The 17638-nt window shown below is 41.0% G+C and overlaps 1 protein-coding gene across 6 annotated transcripts in view; it reads right to left on the reverse strand.

The window, feature by feature from the left end:
- Flo1 (flotillin-1) overlaps positions 1–17638 on the reverse strand; it is a 283677-nt gene that overhangs the window by 69602 nt on the left and 196437 nt on the right. For all 6 annotated transcript variants that reach the window (XM_080275747.1, XM_080275745.1, XM_080275749.1 and 3 more), the window contains one exon: positions 6823–6987. In XM_080275747.1, the coding sequence (XP_080131873.1) occupies positions 6823–6987 (165 nt within the window). The remainder of the gene's footprint in view (positions 1–6822; positions 6988–17638) is intronic.

A 17638-nucleotide genomic window follows, 5' to 3' on the forward strand; every position in this document is an offset into this window, starting at 1 on the left:
ATACATACATGTAAAAATAGTTAACCCTACAGTAATTATTAATATATGAATTACTACTTAGGGTAGGAACTTATAAACTAATATTCAGGTTACACCCTATCTAACTTAAAATTACAGTACTACTAAACACATACATGAATATCAAATGTGTGGCACTACAACAGCACTTTCAACTGAAGTAGCATTTCTATCTATCTATCTATCTATCTATTGCCACACGCCTCAATCCCATTCGGGGTGGCCACAAACAAATTGCCTCCACGTCGCCCTGTCCCACACCATTTCACTGCCCTGCTCCCAACTCACACCCCCCTCTCTCATATACATCTCCACCCCATCCCTCCATCTCATCCTCGGCCTTCCCTTCCCTCTCCCCCCCTCCACCTCACTCACATACACTCTCTTCATCAGTCTTTCACCCTCCATCCTCTCCACATGGCCAAACCACCTCAGTGTATTCCTCCTAACGCTTCCTATCACATCCACATCCACACCACAACGCTCCTTTATATCTTCATTTGTCAGCCTGTCTCTCCATGTGAATCCACAGGTTCCTCTTAAATAACTCATTTCCACTGCTCTCACTCTTGACTTGTGTCCTTCCAACAACGTCCAAGCTTCACTTCCATACGTTAGAGTTGGTATCACAATACTGTACTGTCATGCAGTAACTTTTTCACTTCCATGCTCACTTTCCTGTTTCTTATCACTGCTTTCAAGGAACCAGCAACCTTTCTTCCCTGCTGCACCCTTTCAAGCACTTCACCCTCCAAACCTCCATCCTTACTCATCACGCTATCCAAGTAATTAAACGGACTCACATTTTCCAATTCCTCACATCCAACCTCGCTGTACATTCACTGACTTCACCTCTCTCAAAGACCATCACCTTACTCTTCCCTACATTCACCTTTAGATTCCGTTTCTTACACACTCTCCCAAACTCATCCACCAAGCCTTGTACCTCCCCTTCGTCTTCACTCAACAACACAGTATCATCTGCAAATTCTAGACTTTTAAGTAAAGACTAGTTGTGACTTACTGTTTATCTCTCTGCATTCAGTCCACACATCCATATCACCTCGTATGTTTCTCTTCAACCACTTAACACCGCACAGCACACCTGCTGCTCTTGCACACCTCCTACTCTTTCAGCTATGCCAAAACTTTCATACAGCCTACTATTACTTCCTTCAGCAAAACTTCTTACCAGAAGAGCTTCTCTCACAAAACTCATCTTCACATCTTGAATCTTTGACATTACAACTTCACATCCCTATGACATCTCATTAACCCCTTCAGCCCAGGGATGTATTTTTTCCTTTCTTTCTTTCTTTCTTTTTTTTTTTAATTCTCGTTACTATCATGTGATTACAGCTTGCCTAGGAGGGACTATTAAAACTGCTGGGAATGGATGCAGCTTTCAATCCCTTCACAACCAGTGTGCTCCCCTACACTGAATAAAATAATTTGGTAGTACTGTACCAGAATACAGTAATCTCCGTACTATCCGAATGCCCATTTTCCGTACACCCCACTTACCGGACATTGTGGGCCTAGACCTTAGGAACCCAAAAATGGCCCAAAAAAAGAAAGAAATCCCCCCAAAAAACGAATTTTTCCCCACCCATAATTTAAAATTGCCGTGCAGCGCCAAGCAGCTGTTTACATCACGGCCCCTTCACCCCTTCCTTCCTCCCCCCTCCCCTGTCAGGGTTGCCATTTGGTATTTTTCATTACCAAATGTGGGCCAATTTGGTAATGAAAAATTTGTTTGGTAATGAATCAGAATACAGGTAACTCGCACGGAACACGTGGGTTTCGTTCCTACCGTGCCGTGTTAGGTGCAAAATCGCGTATATTTAAACTACTCCATATTTTGCTCCCTAGACCCCCCAAATGTGTTGTTTTGCTGTTATCTGTCACTGGTAATCACTAGAAAGCACTTTAAGTGGTTTGAAGGTTTATTTAATGTTATAACTCACAAATACAGTACTCCACAGCAAAACTTCAACACACAAATACTGTACGTAAACACAAGGAAACATTCCGACGCCGATCATAGGTAATCTTATAAATCAGGTTAACTGGTACCAGTGCTTTAACTTACAAGTACATACCAGAACAGTACATATTTAACTTAGAAATGCAGTGCTGTGATATCGAATGATTTCAGTACTGTTAGGAATGGCTGGAAAAAAAAAATGTTATGAATACATTTTCACCTTTTTGATATATGTTTATGGTAGTTTCGAGTTATTTTTTACGTTATCGTTGTGCCCATGCTTGGAAAAGGGAGCGAAAGAGTTGAATTTTCAGTCCTAAATGAGAAAACTGCACGTCCTCCAAGGCTAGACTCTGCCACGGGAGAATAAAGTGGAGGGTCAGTCCGATTAGCAATAAGGAAGTTGTGTCACAACTTCCAGCTCCCACACCACGAGTATGGCTAAAAATAGAATCGTAATGCAGTTTCAGAACTAACAATAAGTCTAATTATTACGAATACAAAGCAGAAATAAATAGGTTTACAGACGGGGAAAACGTACTTCTTCTGTCATAACATGTTCATCTTTCTCTATCATTTTACCTTGTTATTTTCGCAATATATATTGCTGTCTCGTAAACAGGGTGGTTGTTTGTGTTTTGCAAGGGAGGAAAAAGATTGTATTTTCTGTCTGGGTCGAGATAATGGGTGTAACTATGTGTGGTTAGGCATGGCCACGAGCAAAAAAATCGTACATCCACTCATCACGATATCAGGTGGTGAACTGACAGATGACACACGAGAGGGTGAAGTCAAGGTCAGTCTCATGTCCCAGATTTTCGTTCACTTCCCGAAAGTTTTCACAGTTTTCTACAATTTGCATTGCATCAAATGATCCAAACCATTACAGCAAACCTGAGCAAATAGGTAAAGGTACCAAGACAAAAATGTATTTTTCTCTTATTATAAGTCTTTAACGAACAAACTAAAAAGGCAATATTCCGATGCCGATCATGGGTAATCATATAAATCAGGTTAACTGGTTACAAGGCTATATTCAATGCTTTAATTGCTTACAAGTACATACCACAGCAGTAAATATTTAACTTACAAATACAGTACTGTAGAAAAGCAGTACAGTAAGAGTTTAACGAACAAACAAAAAAGGCAATATTCCGACGCCGATCATGGGTAATCATATAATTCGGGTTAACTGGTTACAAGGCTTTATTTAATGATTTAACTTTATTTAAGTGCTTACAAGTACAGTACATACGAGAACAGTAAATATTTAACTTACAAATACTGTACAGTACTGTGGAAAAAACGAACAAATAAAAAAGGCAATATTCTGACGCCTATCAGGTAAACTGGTTATAAGACTTTATTTCTTGCTTTAACGTTATTTAATAGTACTTTAAGTTGCACATAAACTTACCAGAACAGTACAGTACTCTAAATATTTAACTTACAAATACTGTGCTACTGTACTTGGGAATGTCTCACTCACTGAATAATTTCCCGCCTAGATCGTCACATAATCAAAACAAACCGCGCGCTGCGGTGACGTTCGAGGATTTGATCTTTCAAAGGCCTCTCCTGCATTAATTTGTAGTTTTCATGATGGTTTTTTAATCTTACGTTGTCTTATATGTATCCCAGCCCTTACCGTGTATAATTGCGCGCGGTGACGTTCGAGGATTTGATCTTTCAAAGGCCTCTCCTGCGTTAATTTGTAGTTTTCATGATGGTTTTTTAATCTTACGTTGTCTTATATGTATCCCAGCCCTTACCGTGTATAATTGCGAGCGCGTTCCGTGAGATCGTGTTCCGTGCGAGTTACCTGTAATGCATTACCAAACGGATTTTCACATGCGTGAGGATACACAGGATGGAGATGGTGGATTGTTTGCTCTCTCTGATTAATCTGCTAGCCTACATAGTGTAAAAATAATCAATATGCTCTTAATTATAAGGAGAGTGATTACATGTATTTCCACTTGTATATATAATTAGTGAAGAATAAATGCTAGCTTTACAAATTAGGTAATGAAAAGTTAAATTTGGTAATGAAAATTGAGGAGTTTGGAAATGTGGCCGAGTTGCGATCTGGCAACTCACCAACAGTTTCCCCCTCACCAACAGTTACTGCCTAACTTCGATCGCGAGTAGATGCTTATCGCAATGGATGCCACACGTGCTCGTTTTTTGTGAATAAACAGTGAATAACCTGCAATACCTCGCCGCTAGACCACATGGGAATTTACAGTTTTGTGCAGTATTAAGAAATTAGAATTTAGAGTGCACGGGATTAACTGTGGAGTTCAAACTGGCAGTTGAAACTGGCGTTGTGCAATTAACAGAATGTGCAGCGTTAAACAATTATAACTCACAGTGCAAAGAATTACTGTAAGTGCAGCACAACACTGGATTACTGTATGTGCTTCAAGAGTATTTTCATCACTGCCAAAGCCTTATAGAAGGCGGCCACAAACATGCTGTAAGTACCCTGGCTGAGGTACAGTCACTTCTAATTCCTCATTACATCGGATAGTGATGGGATTACTGTATATTAAACAGCATTCTCACACTTTAAGAACACTGTCCCTTTGTGCCCTCACTTCTCAGTCAACAAATCCCACTTCTAAAACACTTAATCACCTTTCTTCACACAAATGGTCTCCCTTTTACCTCCTCATCCCTATGCTTCCATTATTGCACATTATGGTTCCTGGTCATTTATCTCCATTAACACAATGACATACTTATATTTTTTCTCATCATCACCAGATGATTATAAAGTAATCCCTCCACTATCCAATGTAATAGAGCCAAAGGCATGTCTGGAAAGTGGTCCCGTCCAGAAAGTGGGCCCCTGCCTCCTGGACTGGTACTTATGGACCCTAACCCAACCTTACTTTCAAAGCCACCTAAATAACTTCCTACCAGACATGCATAGCACCTATTTAAAGCTATTTAAGACCTTATTCACACCAATAATGGACATAAAGTATGAAATAAGCAACCAAAGAATGAGGAATCAGAAGTGACTGTACCTCAGCCAGGGTACTTACAGCACGTCTGTGGCCGCCTTCTTAAGGCTTTGGCAGTGGTGAAATGCTCTTGATGCACGTACAGTAATTCTTTGAACTGTGTGTTATAATTGTTTAACACTGCACATTCTGTTAATTGCACAATGCTAGTTTCAACTGCCAATTTGCACTCCACAGTTAATCCCTTGCACTCTAAATTCTAATTTCTTAACACTGCACAAAACTGTAAATTCCCATGTGGTCTATTGACGAGGTATTGCAGTTTATTCACTGTTTATTCACAAAAAATGAGCACATGTGGCATCCATTGCGATAAGCATCTACTCGCGATCGAAGTTAGGCAGTAACTGTTGGTGAGGGGGAAACAGAGTTGCCAGATCGCAATTCGGCCAGATTACCAAACTCCTCAATTTTCATTACCAAATTTAACTTTTCATTACCTAATATGTAAAGCTAGCATTTATTCTTCACTAATTATATATACAAGTGGAAATACATGTAATCACTCTCCTTATAATTAAGAGCATGTTGATTATTTTCACGCTATGTAGGCTAGCAGATTAATCAGAGAGAGCAAACAATCCACCATCTCCATCCTGTGTATCCTCACCCATGTGAAAAATCCGTTTGGTAATGCATTATTCTGATTCATTACCAAACAAATTTTTCACTACCCAATTGGCCCATATTTGGTAATGAAAAATACCAAATGGCAACCCTGACAGGGGAGGGGGGAGGGGGAAAAAGGAAGGGGTGAAGGGGCCGTGGTGTAAACAGCTGTTTGGCGCTGCGTGGCAATTTCAAATTACGGGTGGGAAAAAATTTGGATTTTGGGGGGATTTTTTTCTTTTTTTGGCCATTTTTGGGTTCCGAAGGTCCAGGCCCACAATGTCACGTAAGTGGGGTGTCCGGAAAGTGGGCGTCTGGATAGTACGGAGATTACTGTATTTAACTTTGAACAGACATTTTGAAATGGAGAGATTAGGGATTATTTTCTTGAACTGGAGAGGTTAGGCCTTGCTTTCAATTACCCCTTCACTATTGAAGGTCCTTTCAAACCTGAATAACACTGTCTGGTGGTAACCTAATATAATAAAATGTCATCAAAGAGAATGGGTTGTAATCTGAAATGCTAAAAAAATAATAATAATAATAATAATAATAAGCAAATAAAAACACCTGTAAAAAATTATTTAAAATATTATCCAAAGACACCATAATGACATTGTTTTCCTAGCTATTACTATAGCTTTGAGTACCTAGCAATATTATAGCACCTTTTACTTTTTGTGTAGTATAACTGCAACACATATATGTATTTTTTTTAACATGTCCAATTCTGGGCATAGGCTTCACAGCCTGCTACCAAGGCCCAGTAGTCCTCCTACATTCCATACCGGCACACCTCTACATGCCACCATGACTTTGTATACTTAACAAAATTTTTACACCTTTTGATTTGGCAACTGTACTCACTACAAACACCATCACTGGGAGGCCATCAATACTTTAACAATATTACAGATATATAAGTATTTAGTATTTTTAGCATTTACTAACTGCCTTCTGATATGGCAATTGTGCTCACCACTAAAATCAATGGTATGCAGTAAATATTTTAGCAATCCTGTACAGTACTTTATTGATTTTATATCTGTATTTCCCTATTTAAGCAACTTGAGTACTTATATGCCTACTGATTTTTTTTTTTTATTACCTCACAACATTCTATTACTTTTTGATTTGGCACTTCTATTCAACACAAACACCACTATTGACACATACCTTGGTGACATCGACCCCAGTCATGCCCTTGACCATGTGAGGGACGCGGGTGATGATCTCCATAACCTCCCCAGTGAGCTTGGCTGCACCAATCTCACTCTGGCCACTGCTAACCATTGTCACCTTCTTTGCCTGAGACAGTGGTGCTGCCACCTCTGCTGCCACCTGAGTCAGAGATACAAAGAAACAGACATCAACATATTAAGCCTGGGGATATCATTTTCACTTTGTTTTTGTCATCTGATGATTTTATTTAGCCTTAAACAGTTTTCTGACCTGAGGGGCTAGATACAGCTTTATTTATCTCTTACAACACACGGGGCTTCACCAACGATACACAGGTGAAAAGTGTCCAGTAGTAGCAAGGATACACACACACACACACACACACACACACACACACACACACACACACACACACACACACACACACACACACGAGCAAACTGCCACAGCGAATGGACGTGTCTTGAATGCTCCCAGGCCAAGGCTCAGCCACCGCTGCAAACCTTAAGTAGTTTTCAGGAATTATATTTGTCCTGTCTCCTATGGTCTTGTTTTCAGTTTAAAATATTGTAAGTTAATATAGACTACCAAAAATGTAAAGATTTATTGGCAAGAGTATACATCAATGTTTGTAGTATTTTCGGTAACAGCTGTTGTGGTACTTTAACCAACCTCAAACATGGCCGATAATGTAAACACTGAGGGACTCGAATTTCCAGGATTTGAGAGAAATATTAATGTCATGGATCTGGTTAAAACACTGATTATGAGGATTAGTGAACTTCAAAAGAAAGTGGAGAATCTAGAGTTAAAAGATGTCTGAGAATACGGAGATTACTATACAGAGTCTGATCCAGTCTAATGAGACAGCGAATGAGGAGATAAGAAATTTGAACCATGAAAATATTGAATTGAGGAGAAAACTAGAAGAGAGTACTAATAAAACGGAGAAGGTGAGCAGTGTATTGGAAGAGCATAAGGCAAAGTGGGCACACGTAGAAGAAGAACAGAAAGAAGTGGTCAGCTTAAGAGAAATCATCCAGGAAGAAAGAAATGAACAAGATAAAATTGGAAGAAAATGTAGTGAAAATACTGAAGAAAAAAGAGAAAATAGTGAGACAAACTGTAGAATGGAACAGATGCGTGGTAATATTTGGAAACAAGGAGGAGGAAGAGAAGGTTAGATCCGTGAGACTCGAGAAAGACACGAACCTGGTGAGAGGAATATTAGGCAAGACTGATCCCGAAGGAGACAAGTGGGTAAAAGAAATTGAAGAAGTAGGGAGAACAGGGCCTTATAAGAAAGGGGAAACAAGACCAATGAGAGTCAAGTTGTCAGCAGAAAGTGAAGTAGATGGTATATTTAAAGTGACCTGGAAATTAAGCAAAGAAGCAGGGGTGGAAAATATTATATTTTAAGAATAGATTTGAATGAAGAAGAAAGAGAGGTTTTAAAATCATTGAAGGAAGAAGTAAAGGAAAAAAAAATGATAAGAGGACAGAGAAAGAATGTAATACTTTTTTTTGGAGAGTGATGGATATGAATGTAAGGAAGTGGTATTTAGGGAAATACAAATGAAGGAAACTAAGGGGGATGGCTGTGAAAGATCAGAAGTTGAGGAAGTGGTACTGTCGAAGAGTAGGAAAGAAGAGGGTATAAAAAGCATCAAAAATAATTTGAAGGTGATATATACTAATGTTGATGGTTTCATATCGACAAGGATCGAAATTAACGATTTCTTGAGAGAACATGAACCTGATGTCATGTGCTTTGTAGAGACCAAATTACGAGAAGATATTGATGTTTATTTGGGAGATGGTAAATACAAACTGTGGAGAAAAGACAGAAAAGAAAAAACGGGAGGAGGAGTGATGATAACAGTGAAGAACAACATAAATGTAGATACTGTGGAAATGGGAGAAGGCAGGGCTGAAGTGATATATATGAAATTAGAAACTGGACAGAATGTTAAGAGAGATATGGTGGTAGTGTATGTTCCCTCTAAGACGAGAGCATGGAATGATGATGAATACCAGGAGATGTTGTCAGATATGGCTAGCTATTTACAAAAAATAATTGAGAAAAGCAATAATAAAAAAGTAAGGCAGTGTGAAAGGGGAAATAGTAGGGGAGTGAAAGATAGGAATAATAGATTGTTGGTGGAGAAGAGAGAGAAACTGAGGAGATGGAAGGAGCACTTTGAGGATTTGTTGAATGTAGAGAGTGAGAGCAGTGCGAGTATAAGTGGTTGGGGAATGGCTGGGAGAAGAAGAGATGAGAGGAGGGAGGAAGAGATCAGTAGGTCGGAAGTAGTGGAAGCGATGAAGAAGATTAAGTTGGGAAAGGCCCCAGGAATTGATGGAGTGTGTGGTGAAATGCTTAGGTATGGGGGTGAGATTGTTGTGGATTGGATATGGAAGTTGTGTAGATTGGCTTGGGAAGAGGGAGGGGTTCCAGAGGACTGGAAATCAGGTATAATTGTTCCTTTATACAAAGAAAAAGGAGAGAGAGAAGTATGTGGTAACCATAGGGGTATTTGCCTACTTAGTGTGACTGATAAAATATATGGTAGAATACTCATTGATAGGGTTAGGCATATGACAGAGGAGCTAGTTGGAGAAGAACAAGGGGGATTTTGGAAGGGAAAAGGGTGTGTAGATCAGATATTTGTTCTAAGATGTTTACTGGAGAATTATCTAGAGAAGGGAAGGAAAGTGTATGCTGCCTTCATGGACTTGGAGAAAGCTTATGACAGAATAGATAGGAAAGGTATGTGGAAGGTATTAAGAATATATGGAGTGGAGGGGAAATTGCTGAGTGCTGTGAAGAGCATGTACGAGGGAGCTAGGGCTACGGTGCGAGTGGATGGTGAGCTGAGTGAGTTCTTTGATCTCAATGTGGGACTGAAACAGGGTTCTGTGATGTCTCCATGGCTGTTTAATTTATACATGGATGGGGTTGTAAAGGAGGTGCAGGGTAGGGCAGTAGATGTGGGGGTGGCTCTAATGAATGAGGGTGAGATTTGGAAGCTTCCGGTGTTGCTGTTTGCTGATGATACAGTACTGTTGAGTGAAGATGAATGGGAGTTGCAAGGTTTGGTGAATGAATTTGGGACAGTGTGTAGGAGGAGGAATCTGAAAGTAATTGTAAACAAAAGTAAAGTTATGGTGTTTGAGAGGAATGAAGTCACAGAGTGTGCAGTGAGGTTGGATGGTGAGGATATGGAGAATGTGAGTGCATTCAAGTACTTGGGTAGTGTGATGAGTAAGGATGGAACTTTGGGGGATGAAGTGCGTGAAAGGGTACAGCAGGGAAGGAAGGTTGTTGGCACACTGAAAGCAGTGATGAGAAATAGGGAGGTGAGTATAGAAGTTAAGAAGTCACTGCATGATAGTATTGTGATCCCTACACTGACGTATGGAAGCGAGGCATGGACTTTGCAAGAGGGGAACAAGTCAAGAGCGAGAGCAGTGGAAATGAGTTACTTGAGAGGAGAATGTGGAGTGACGCGGAGGGACAGGTTGACGAATGAAGAAGTGAAGGAACACTGTGGGGTGGATGTGGATGTGGTTGAGAAGATTAGGAGAAATACACTGAGGTGGTTTGGACATGTGAAGAGAATGGAGAATGAAAGACTGACTAAGAGGGTGTATGTAGGTGAGGTGGAGGGAGGGAGAGGGAGAGGTAGACCAAGGATGAGGTGGAGGGATGGAGGTGAGAGGTATATGAGGGAGGGGAGGGTGAGTTGGGGGAAGGGTAGTCAAATGGTGGGTGACAGTGCGACTTGGAGGCGTTTTGTCTGCGGCCACCCTTTGCGGGATTAGGGCGTCGGGCTATAGATAGATAGACAGAGAGAATAATATAATTTTGGTGGGTGATTTTAACTGTAGAGAGGCGAACTGGGAGGAATGGTACTCAGGTGGCGGCGAGGATTCGTGGGGCACTGTGTTATTAAATATAATAATGAATAATGTGATGACACAATGGGTCAAAGAAGAGACACGGTTTTGAGGTGAGGACACACCAGCAAGGTTAGATTTACTGTTTACCAAAGAACCCGATGTAATAGAATCATTGAAATATCTCTGTCCTTTAGGGAAAAATGATCATGTAGTCACTGAGTTCCAGATGATATTAGGGAACGTCGAGCCAAGAGACGAGCTTCATAGACAGAGAAGATACAACTTTGGGAAAGCAAATTTTACAGGATTGAGAAACTTTTTTGAAAATGCGGATTGGAGAAAATTCAGAGAAACAAGAGAGATACAGAGGAAGTGCGATATCTTTCTAGACCTCTATAATTTGGGGGTGGAAAAATTTGTACCATGAGCAAGAGGGAAAGAAAACAGGAAACAGGAGTGGTTTAATAGAAGGTGTATGATAGCAAAAAAAAAAAAAAAAAAAAAAAAAAAAAAAAAAAATGAGAGAGAGAGATAAGGCGAGGAACAATTGGAGAAAGAGAGGTAACAACAGAATCAAGGAAGAATATAAAATAATTAGAAATGAATACACAAGAATACGTAGCGAAGAAGAAAGGAATATTGAAAAAGGTATAATAGACAACTGCATGGATGAACCCAAACTGTTTTATAGATTTGTTAATGGCAAACTGAAACAAAAGGAAGGAATCACCAAACTGAAAGTAAAAGGAGAGGTCTATAAAGATGCAGCAATGCAAGCTGAAATAATGAACAAATGTTTCCAATCAGTTTTCACTAATGAAAAAGAGTTTGTGGAAGGGGAGGGAGTGATTAGAAATGTTCCGGTGATAAAAGATATAAAAGTGGAGGTACAGGAAGTGTATAAATTACTGGAAACTCAAGATGTAAGGAAAGCCCCAGGACCTGATGGAATTTCTAATTGAGTACTGAAGGAATGCAGAGAACAACTGGCGGATAAAATTCCCAGTTTAATCGAGTGTTCTCTGGAAGAGGGGAAAGTGCCTCAAGAATGGAAGAGGGCAAATGTGGTACCAATTTATAAGGGAGGAAACAGGGAAGAACCCCTGAATTATAGACCAGTGTCTCTAACCAGCATGGTCGCAAAATTGTGCATGAGAATCCTGAAAGACAGATGGATAAAATATCTGGAAGAGATGAATATTTTGGCTGAATGTCAGTTTGGATTCAGAAGTGGAAGGTCATGTGTTTCTAACTTATTGAGCTTTTACTCAAGAGCGATTGACGTGGTACAGGAGAGAGATGGTTGGGTGGATTGTGTATGCTTAGACTAAAAGAAGGCCTTTGACAAGGTACCTCATAAGAGACTAATGTGGAAACTAGAATATATAGGAGGACTGAAGAGGAAACTTCTGGAATGGATGAGAGACTTTTTGAGAGACAGACAAATGAGGACAGTAATAAAGGATAGGATGTCTGGATGGAGGGAAGTAACAAGTGGAGTCCCTCAAGGCTCAGTGTTGGCGCCAGTAATGTTCCTGATTTACGTAAATGATATGGTAAATGGAGTGAACAGTTATGCAAGTCTTTTTGCTGATGATGTAAAGATCTTAAGGAAGGTAGAGGTTGAGGAGGATTGTAAAATGCTGCAGAAGGATCTGGATAGGATACATGATTGGAGCCAGACGTGGGAAATGAAATTTAATGTAAAGAAATGTAAAATATTGGAAATGGGTAAAAGTACCAGGAGGCAATCACTGAATTATTTGTTGGGTAATGAATTAATCACAAAAATGAGAGAAGAGAAAGATTTGGAAGTGCTGGTCCAAGATTGTTTTCACCAGAAAAGCACATTAACAAGATAGTTGGAGAGACTTATATACTCTTGACTAACATAAGAGTAGCATTTCATTATATGGATGAGGAGATGATGAAAAAATTGATAGTCGCCATGATCCACCCCAGGTTAGAATATGCAGTGGTAGTGTGGTCCCCACACAAAAAGAAAGATATAAACAAGATTGAGAGAATACAAAGAACAGCAACTAACATGGTCCCAGTCTGGCAGACCTGTCATACAGAGAGAGGCTGGAAAAGCTGAATTTGCCTTCCTTAGAGGAAAGGTGAAAGAGGGGAGACATGACTGCAGTGTACAGAACCATGGTGGGAGTAGATAAAATTGACAAAGAAGATCTGTTTGTATGGGATAAGAGAGCAACAAGAGGACACGGAATGAAATTGAAAACATCAAGCTGCTTGAAGGATATCAAGAATATAGCTTTCCTTATAGAAGTATAGACTTATGGAATAGCCTGGACAAAGAGATCGTCCAGTCTAAAAACTTAAACGAGTTTAAAGTTAAATTTGACTTATTGAGAAACAGCGACGGAAACCCACGAGCATAGCACATTCCGTGTATATCACAATTAAGTCTATCTATCTATCTATAGCCCGACGCCCTAATCCCGCAAAGGGTGGCAGCAGACAAAACGCCTCCAAGTCACTCTGTCACCCACCATTTGACTCCCCTCCCCCCAACTCACCCCCCCCTCCCTCATATACCTCTCAACTCCATCCCTCCACCTCATCCTCGATCTACCCCTCCCTCTCCCTCCCTCCACCTCACCTACATACACCCTCTTAGTCAGTCTTTCATTCTCCATCCTCTCCACATGTCCAAACCACCTCAGTGTATTTCTCCTAATCTTTTCAACCACATCCACATCTACCCCACAACGTTCCTTCACTTCTTCATTCGTCAACCTGTCCCTCCATGTCACTCCACATGCTCCTCTCAAGTAACTCATTTCCACTGCTCTCACTCTTGACTTGTTCCCCTCTTGCAAGGTCCACGCCTCGCTTCCATACGTCAGGGTAGGGATCACAATACCATCATGCAGTGACTTCTTAACTTCCATACTCACCTCCCTATTTCTCATGACTGCTTTCAGTGTGCCAACAACCTTCCTTCCCTGCTGTACCCTTTCACGTACTTCATCCCCCAAAGTTCCATCCTTACTCATCACACTACCCAAGTACTTGAATGCACTCACATTCTCCATATCCTCACCATCCAACCTCACTGCACACTCTGTGACTTCATTCCTCTCAAACACCATAACTTTACTTTTGTTTACATTAACTTTCAGCTTCCTCCTCCTACACACTGTCCCAAATTCATTCACCAAACCTTGCAACTCCCATTCATCTTCACTCAACAATACTGTATCATCAGCAAACAGCAACACCGGAAGCTTCCAAATCTCACCCTCATGCATTAGGGCCACCCCCACATCCACTGCCCTACCTTGTACCTCCTTTACGACCCCATCCATATATATATTAAACAGCCATGGAGACATTACACACCCCTGTTTCAGTCCCACATTGAGATCAAAGAACTCACTCAGCTCACCATCCACTCGCACTGTAGCCCTAGCTCCCTTGTACATACTCGTCACAGCACTCAACAATTTCCCCTCCACTCCATATATTCTTAATACCTTCCACATACCTTTCCTATCTATTCTGTCATAAGCTTTCTCCAAGTCCATGAAGGCAGCATACACTTTCCTTCCCTTCTCTAGATACTTCTCCACTAAACATCTTAGAACAAATATCTGATCTACACACCCTTTTCCCTTACTAAATCCCCCTTGTTCTTCTCCAACTAGCTCCTCTGTCATATGCCTAACCCTATCAATGAGTATTCTACCATATATTTTACCAGTCACACTAAGAAGGCAAATACCCCTATGGTTACCACATACTTCTCTCTCCCCTTTTCCTTTGTACAGAGGAACAATTATACCTGATTTCCAGTCCTCTGGAACCCTTCCCTCTTCCCAAGCCAATCTACACAACTTCCATATCCAATCCACAACAATCTCACCCCCATACCTAAGCATTTCACCACACACTCCATCAATTCCTGGGGCCTTTCCCAGCTTAATCTTCTTCATCGCTTCCACTACTTCCGACCTACTGATCTCTTCCTCCCTCCTCTCATCTCTTCTTCTCCCAGCCATTCCCCAACCACTTATACTCACACTGCTCTCACTCTCTACATTCAACAAATCCTCAAAGTGCTCCTTCCATCTCTTCAATTTCTCTCTCTTCTCCACCAACAATCTATTATTCCTATCTTTCACTCCCCTACTATTTCCCCTTTCACACTGCCTTACTTTCTTTACCTCCTTCCAAAACAATTTCTTACTCTCCCTCCATTTCACACTTAGATTCCTCCCAAACTCCTCATCCACTTTCTTTTTACTCTCCTTCACCAGTCTCTTAACCTCCCTTCTCCTGCTCACATATACCTCTCTCTTCTCTCTCTCATCTTCTCCCCTACCTCTACTCGCCAACCATTCACCATATGCCTTCTTCTTTTGTTCCACAGCTCGTTTCACCTCATCATTCCACCATGATGTCCCTTGCACACCCTTGCATCTCCTCCTCACTCCACAAACCGCCTCACACGCTGCGCTTATCTCTTCCGTGAATATCTTACATACGTCTTCCACCCCTTCCATCTGCTCTAGCTCATACCTTCCCAATCTTTCTTCCATTATGCTCTTATACTCTGTCCTCTTCTCACTATCTTGCAATTTCTCCACTCTTCTCACAGGAGCTGCTTCCTCCTGTCTTCCCCTTCGCCTCCTCAACCACTTTCTTTGCAGCTCTACCTTGGCCATCACTAAATGATGGTCCGAGACTCCATTCCCCCACCCTCTCCACACCCTTGCATCCAACACTTGTCTTCTCATTCGCTCATCCACACACACGTAGTCTATCATTGCCTTTCGTTCAACAAGTTCACCATCCATCCTCCTCATTACTCTCCATGTATACCGGTGGATCATCTTATGACGAAAGTAGGTGTTGGCTATTGCCAACCCCTTACCAGCACAGATGTCCACCAATGCACTACCATTCCCATCTACTTCCGCTGGCACACCCCACTGACCAACCACTCCATCCACTCGTACATTCCCGACTTTGCCATTCATGTCTCCAATCAACAGCACTCTCTCGCTCCTCTCAAACTTGTCCATACATGCTTCTACTCTCGCCCAAAACTCATCTTTCACTCTTGCCACTCGATCCTCTGTTGGAGCATACACACATACAATCGCCCATGCTTGTATACCTACTTTCATCCTCACCCATACAATCCTTGCACCCATTGTTCCATACTCTCTTATATTCTCCTTCCACTTCTTGCTTATCATCAGACATACTCCCTCTCTTGCCCTCTCATTCTCACTGACTCCCGCACATATACCTACACCGTATTCCCATTCTCTCATCCTTTCACCTCTCCATTTGGTTTCAGTCAATCCACATATATCCACTTTTGCATCCTCAAGCACCTGGACAATCTCTCTCTCTTTCACTTCATCATTCACTCCTCTCACATTCCATGTTCCTACTCTCAGAATGTCCTTTGTCCGTTCCTTAGTCGTCAACGTATGGTCCATCCGGGTCCGAGGCGCTTTATTTGCTTTTTTAGTTAGTTCTTTTTACGGGGTGGGGCACTAACCCACCACCAACCCTTTTAGTCGCCTCGTACGACAAGCAGGGATACTGGGGGAGTATTCTTGAAATCCCCCTACCCCCAGGGTTTTTTTTTTTTTTTTTTGAACGACTTAGACAAAGAGGTGGTGCATGAGAAAAACATTCATGTGTGTAAAGATAGACTTGATAAATGTGGATTTGGAGACAGGACAACACGAGCATTGCTCAATTCCTGTATACTACAAATAGGTAAATACACACACACACACACAGGTTATCAAACAGTTTCATGGAGTTAATTCAGGTTACAACAATTTTTTCCAGATTACATTTTTAAAACTCTTGTGCCACCTAGGCCACATATGGGCAAGATACATTAACTAAAGAAAATTCTTGGCAGATTCTGTTTAATGATTTTGTGGTATTTGTAGATTTTGCATCATCCATCATCAGCAGCAGCAGCATCCAAATCAATCATCATCATCATCATCAGCACCCCAACTCTACTTCTCATTATTTCAATGGAGTAAGAAGAAGCCAGAAAGAAGGAGCTGTAAGAAAAAGACATAAAAGGGACGCCATCAATATACAGCAACCCCTCACTTTATGCATTTATTGTAGACAGACTATATTCTGCATATCAAAGAACCGTGCAACTGGTACCACAAGAACAATTATTTTACTGCTAATATACTCTGACAATCCTCAAAGACTAACCCCAATTTCTCAGCACAAATCCTTTATTTTCCTCCTTTTTCCCTTCTTCCCTTCCCACCCCACAGTACTGTATATTAATGTCTCAAGACACAGACATAACAGATTTAATCAAAGACTGTCTTTAATGTGCCAACTCACACATGCCAATTTTCAAAATACTTCTTCCCTACACTGATACAAGGATGACAACACAACATTTCTTGGCGACGTAGTTATATTATTTAATTTATTTTCTAATGGGCTGTATCTACCTGGGAGTGGTGTGATGACACTGTGCAGACGGTTTGAAATGTTGCTCTAACCTGATATGCTGTTTAAAGATCAATGCACAACAACATGAGTAGGTCATGGGTGAAGTTGCTGGGTAATGCCTGACTGCACAAAGCAAGAAGTTACTGCAACTGAATCTATCTAATAATTCTCATATCATAATAAAAAATCACCCTAATTCAACTGCTGACCTTCATATGAGATGGAAACACTCACTCTAAGCATGGCTCTTTCCTCTCAATGGGGATTTGAATCTGAGGAGAAAGCAAGCTCCAGGTACAAGCTTCCCTCCTCCCATGCAACAGAAGGTGCGAAGCTTCTTGCAGCACAAACACTTGCCAGTGAGGTCGCCATATCCCTACATCAATGCTGTACAAAGGGGGAGGGAGGGACCCCTTTCAGTTGC

Source organism: Coenobita brevimanus, chromosome 62, assembly GCF_032717465.1.
Source record: "Coenobita brevimanus isolate Jiangsu-jjx chromosome 62, ASM3271746v2, whole genome shotgun sequence".
Lineage (NCBI taxonomy): Eukaryota > Metazoa > Arthropoda > Malacostraca > Decapoda > Coenobitidae > Coenobita > Coenobita brevimanus.